The sequence below is a fragment of the Phocoena sinus genome, chromosome X, assembly GCF_008692025.1.
Source record: "Phocoena sinus isolate mPhoSin1 chromosome X, mPhoSin1.pri, whole genome shotgun sequence".
NCBI classification, from domain to species: Eukaryota; Metazoa; Chordata; class Mammalia; order Artiodactyla; family Phocoenidae; genus Phocoena; species Phocoena sinus.
The window spans coordinates 79,041,014-79,043,616 of record NC_045784.1 but is presented as its reverse complement, the minus strand read 5'-3'; the positions used below and the strand labels follow the sequence as shown (position 1 = coordinate 79,043,616).

General features: G+C 41.2%; 1 protein-coding gene across 1 annotated transcript; it reads left to right on the top strand.

Moving 5' to 3' along the window:
* The first annotated feature begins 333 nt into the window (after nucleotides 1-333).
* Nucleotides 334-2,270, top strand: LOC116748143 (heterogeneous nuclear ribonucleoprotein K-like). The gene is given in 1 exon segment (XM_032621020.1): nucleotides 334-2,270. A coding segment is annotated over 1 exon segment (1,371 nt). The 5' UTR covers nucleotides 334-369; the 3' UTR covers nucleotides 1,741-2,270.
* The last annotated feature ends 333 nt before the right edge of the window (nucleotides 2,271-2,603 follow it).

Below are 2,603 nucleotides of genomic sequence, written 5' to 3'. Positions count from 1 at the left end.
TGTTGAATATACTGAGCACAAGAAATATCATTGAATTGTTTATGATATTACTGGGAATGCTTTTAATATATGATCATTGCTGTAGTATTGTTTTCTATTCCTTTAATCACATTTAGGAAGTTCATTTATTTTTCACTCATATTTTGTTGGTTGTTTGCTTGTTCTCTTTCATGTGGTTCTTTAAAATCAGGAATTAGTGTTGTATTTTATTAAATATTGTGGCACCAATTGAGATGTTCATGCGAGTGTTTTGCTTTAACCTTCAAATTCATTTTCTTAGTTCTCTGTCTAGCTGTGACTGGCTGAGGTGGTGCGGCGGCATAGGGACGGTAGCCTTGCCCGATTGGTGTGTCCCTTTAATACAAGAAAATGGAAACTGAACAGCCAGAGGAAACCTTTCCCAACACTGAAACCAATGGCGAATTTGGTAAATGCCCTGCTGAAGATATGGAAGAGGAACAAGCTTTTAAAAGATCTAGAAACACAGATGAGATGGTTGAATTACACATTCTGCTTCAGAGCAAGAATGCTGGGGCAGCAATTGGAAAAGGAGGCAAGAATATTAAGGCTCTCCGTACAGACTACAATGCCAGTGTTTCAGTCCCAGACAGCAGTGGCCCCGAGTGCATATTGAGTATCAGTGCTGATATTGAAACAATTGGAGAAATTCTGAAGAAAATCATCCCTACCTTGGAAGAGGGCCTGCAGTTGCCATCACCCACTGCAACCAGCCAGCTCCGGCTCAAATCTGATGCTGTGGAATGCTTAAATTACCAACACTATAAAGGAAGCGACTTTGACTGCGAGTTGAGACTGTTGATTCATCAGAGTCTGGCAGGAGGAATTATTGGGGTCAAAGGTGTTAAAATCAAAGAACTTTGAGAGAACACTCAGACAACAATCAAGCTTTTCCAGGAGTGTTGTCCTCAGTCCACTGACAAAGTCGTTCTTATTGGAGGAAAACCTGATAGGGTTGTATAGTGCATAAAGATCATCCTTGATCTTATATCAGAGTCTCCCATTAAAGGACGTGCTCAACCTTATGGTCCCAATTTTTACGATGAAACCTATGATTATGGTGGTTTTACAATGATGTTTGATGACCACCATGGACGTCCTGTGGGATTTCCCATACGGGGAAGAGGTGGTTTTGACAGAATGCCTCCTGGTCGGGGTGGGCGTCCCATGCCTCCATCCAGAAGAGATTATGATGATATGAGCCCTCGTCGAGGACCTCCTCCACCTCCTCCCAGACGAGGTGGCCGGGGTGGTAGCAGAGCTTGGAATCTTCCTCTTCCTCCACCACCACCACCTAGAGGGGGAGATCTAATGGCCTATGACCGAAGAGGAAGACCTGGAGACCGTTATGATGGCATGGTTGGTTTCAGTGCTGATGAAACCTGCGACTCTGTAATAGATACATGGAGCCCATCAGAGTGGCAGATGGCTTATGAACCACAGGGTGGCTCTGGATATGATGATTCCTATTCAGGGGGTCGTGGCTCATATGGTGATCTTGGTGGACCTATTATTACTACACAAGTAACTATTCCCAAAGATCTCGCTGGATCTATTATTGGCAAAGTTGGTCAGCGGATTAAACAAATCCATCATGAGTCAGGAGTGTCGATCAAAATTGATGAGCCTTTAGAATGGTCCGAAGACCAGATCATTACCATTACAGGAACACAGGACCAGATACAAAATGCACAGTACTTGCTGCAGAACAGTGTGAAGTAGTATGCAGATGTTGAAGGATTCTAATGCAAGATATTTTTTCTTTTTTATAGTGTGAAGCAGTATTCTGGAAAGTTTTTCTAAGACTAGTGAAGAACTGAAGGAGTCCTGCATCATTTTTTTTTATTTGCTTCTGTTTAAAAAGCCAACATTCCTCTGCTTCATAGGTGTTCTGCATTTGAGGTGTAGTGAAATCTTTGCTGTTCACCAGATGTAATGTTTTAGTTCCTTACAAACAGGGTTGGGGGTGGGGGAGGGTGTGCAAAAACTAACATTGAAATTTTGAAACAGCAGCAGAGTGAGTAAATTTTAATTTTTGTTCATTGTTGGTGGTTTAAAAAAAAATCCCCCCATGTAATTATTGTGAACACTTTACTTTGTAATCACTGTAACATTTGGGGGTGGGGGTGGGACAGGGAGGGAAAGTAACAATAGTCCATATGTCCCTGGCATCTATTCAGAGCAGTGTGCAGAATGTAATGCTCTTTTGTAAGAAACGTTTTATGATTTTTAAAATAAATTTAGTGAACCTATTTTTGGTGGCCATTTTTTTTAAGACGGTCATTTTTCAAATGGCTGAATTCCCCCCAACCTGCCCCCAAACTAAACACTAAGTTTAATTTTCAGTCCTCTGGATATAAATAAATGCATCTCTTCTTGGACTTAGGCAAAGTATCTTGACACATTCAGTTCTGGTGATTTCTTAAGTGATTTGAAAGTCCATTGCTTGGGAGGAAATTCCACCACACATTCATGCTTATAATAAGCTGGGGATTTTTGTTTGTTTTTGCAAATGCTTGCCCCTACTTTGCAACGATTTTATGTTTGTAATTGTGAAGAAACAAGGTGGGGAGCAATACAACAGA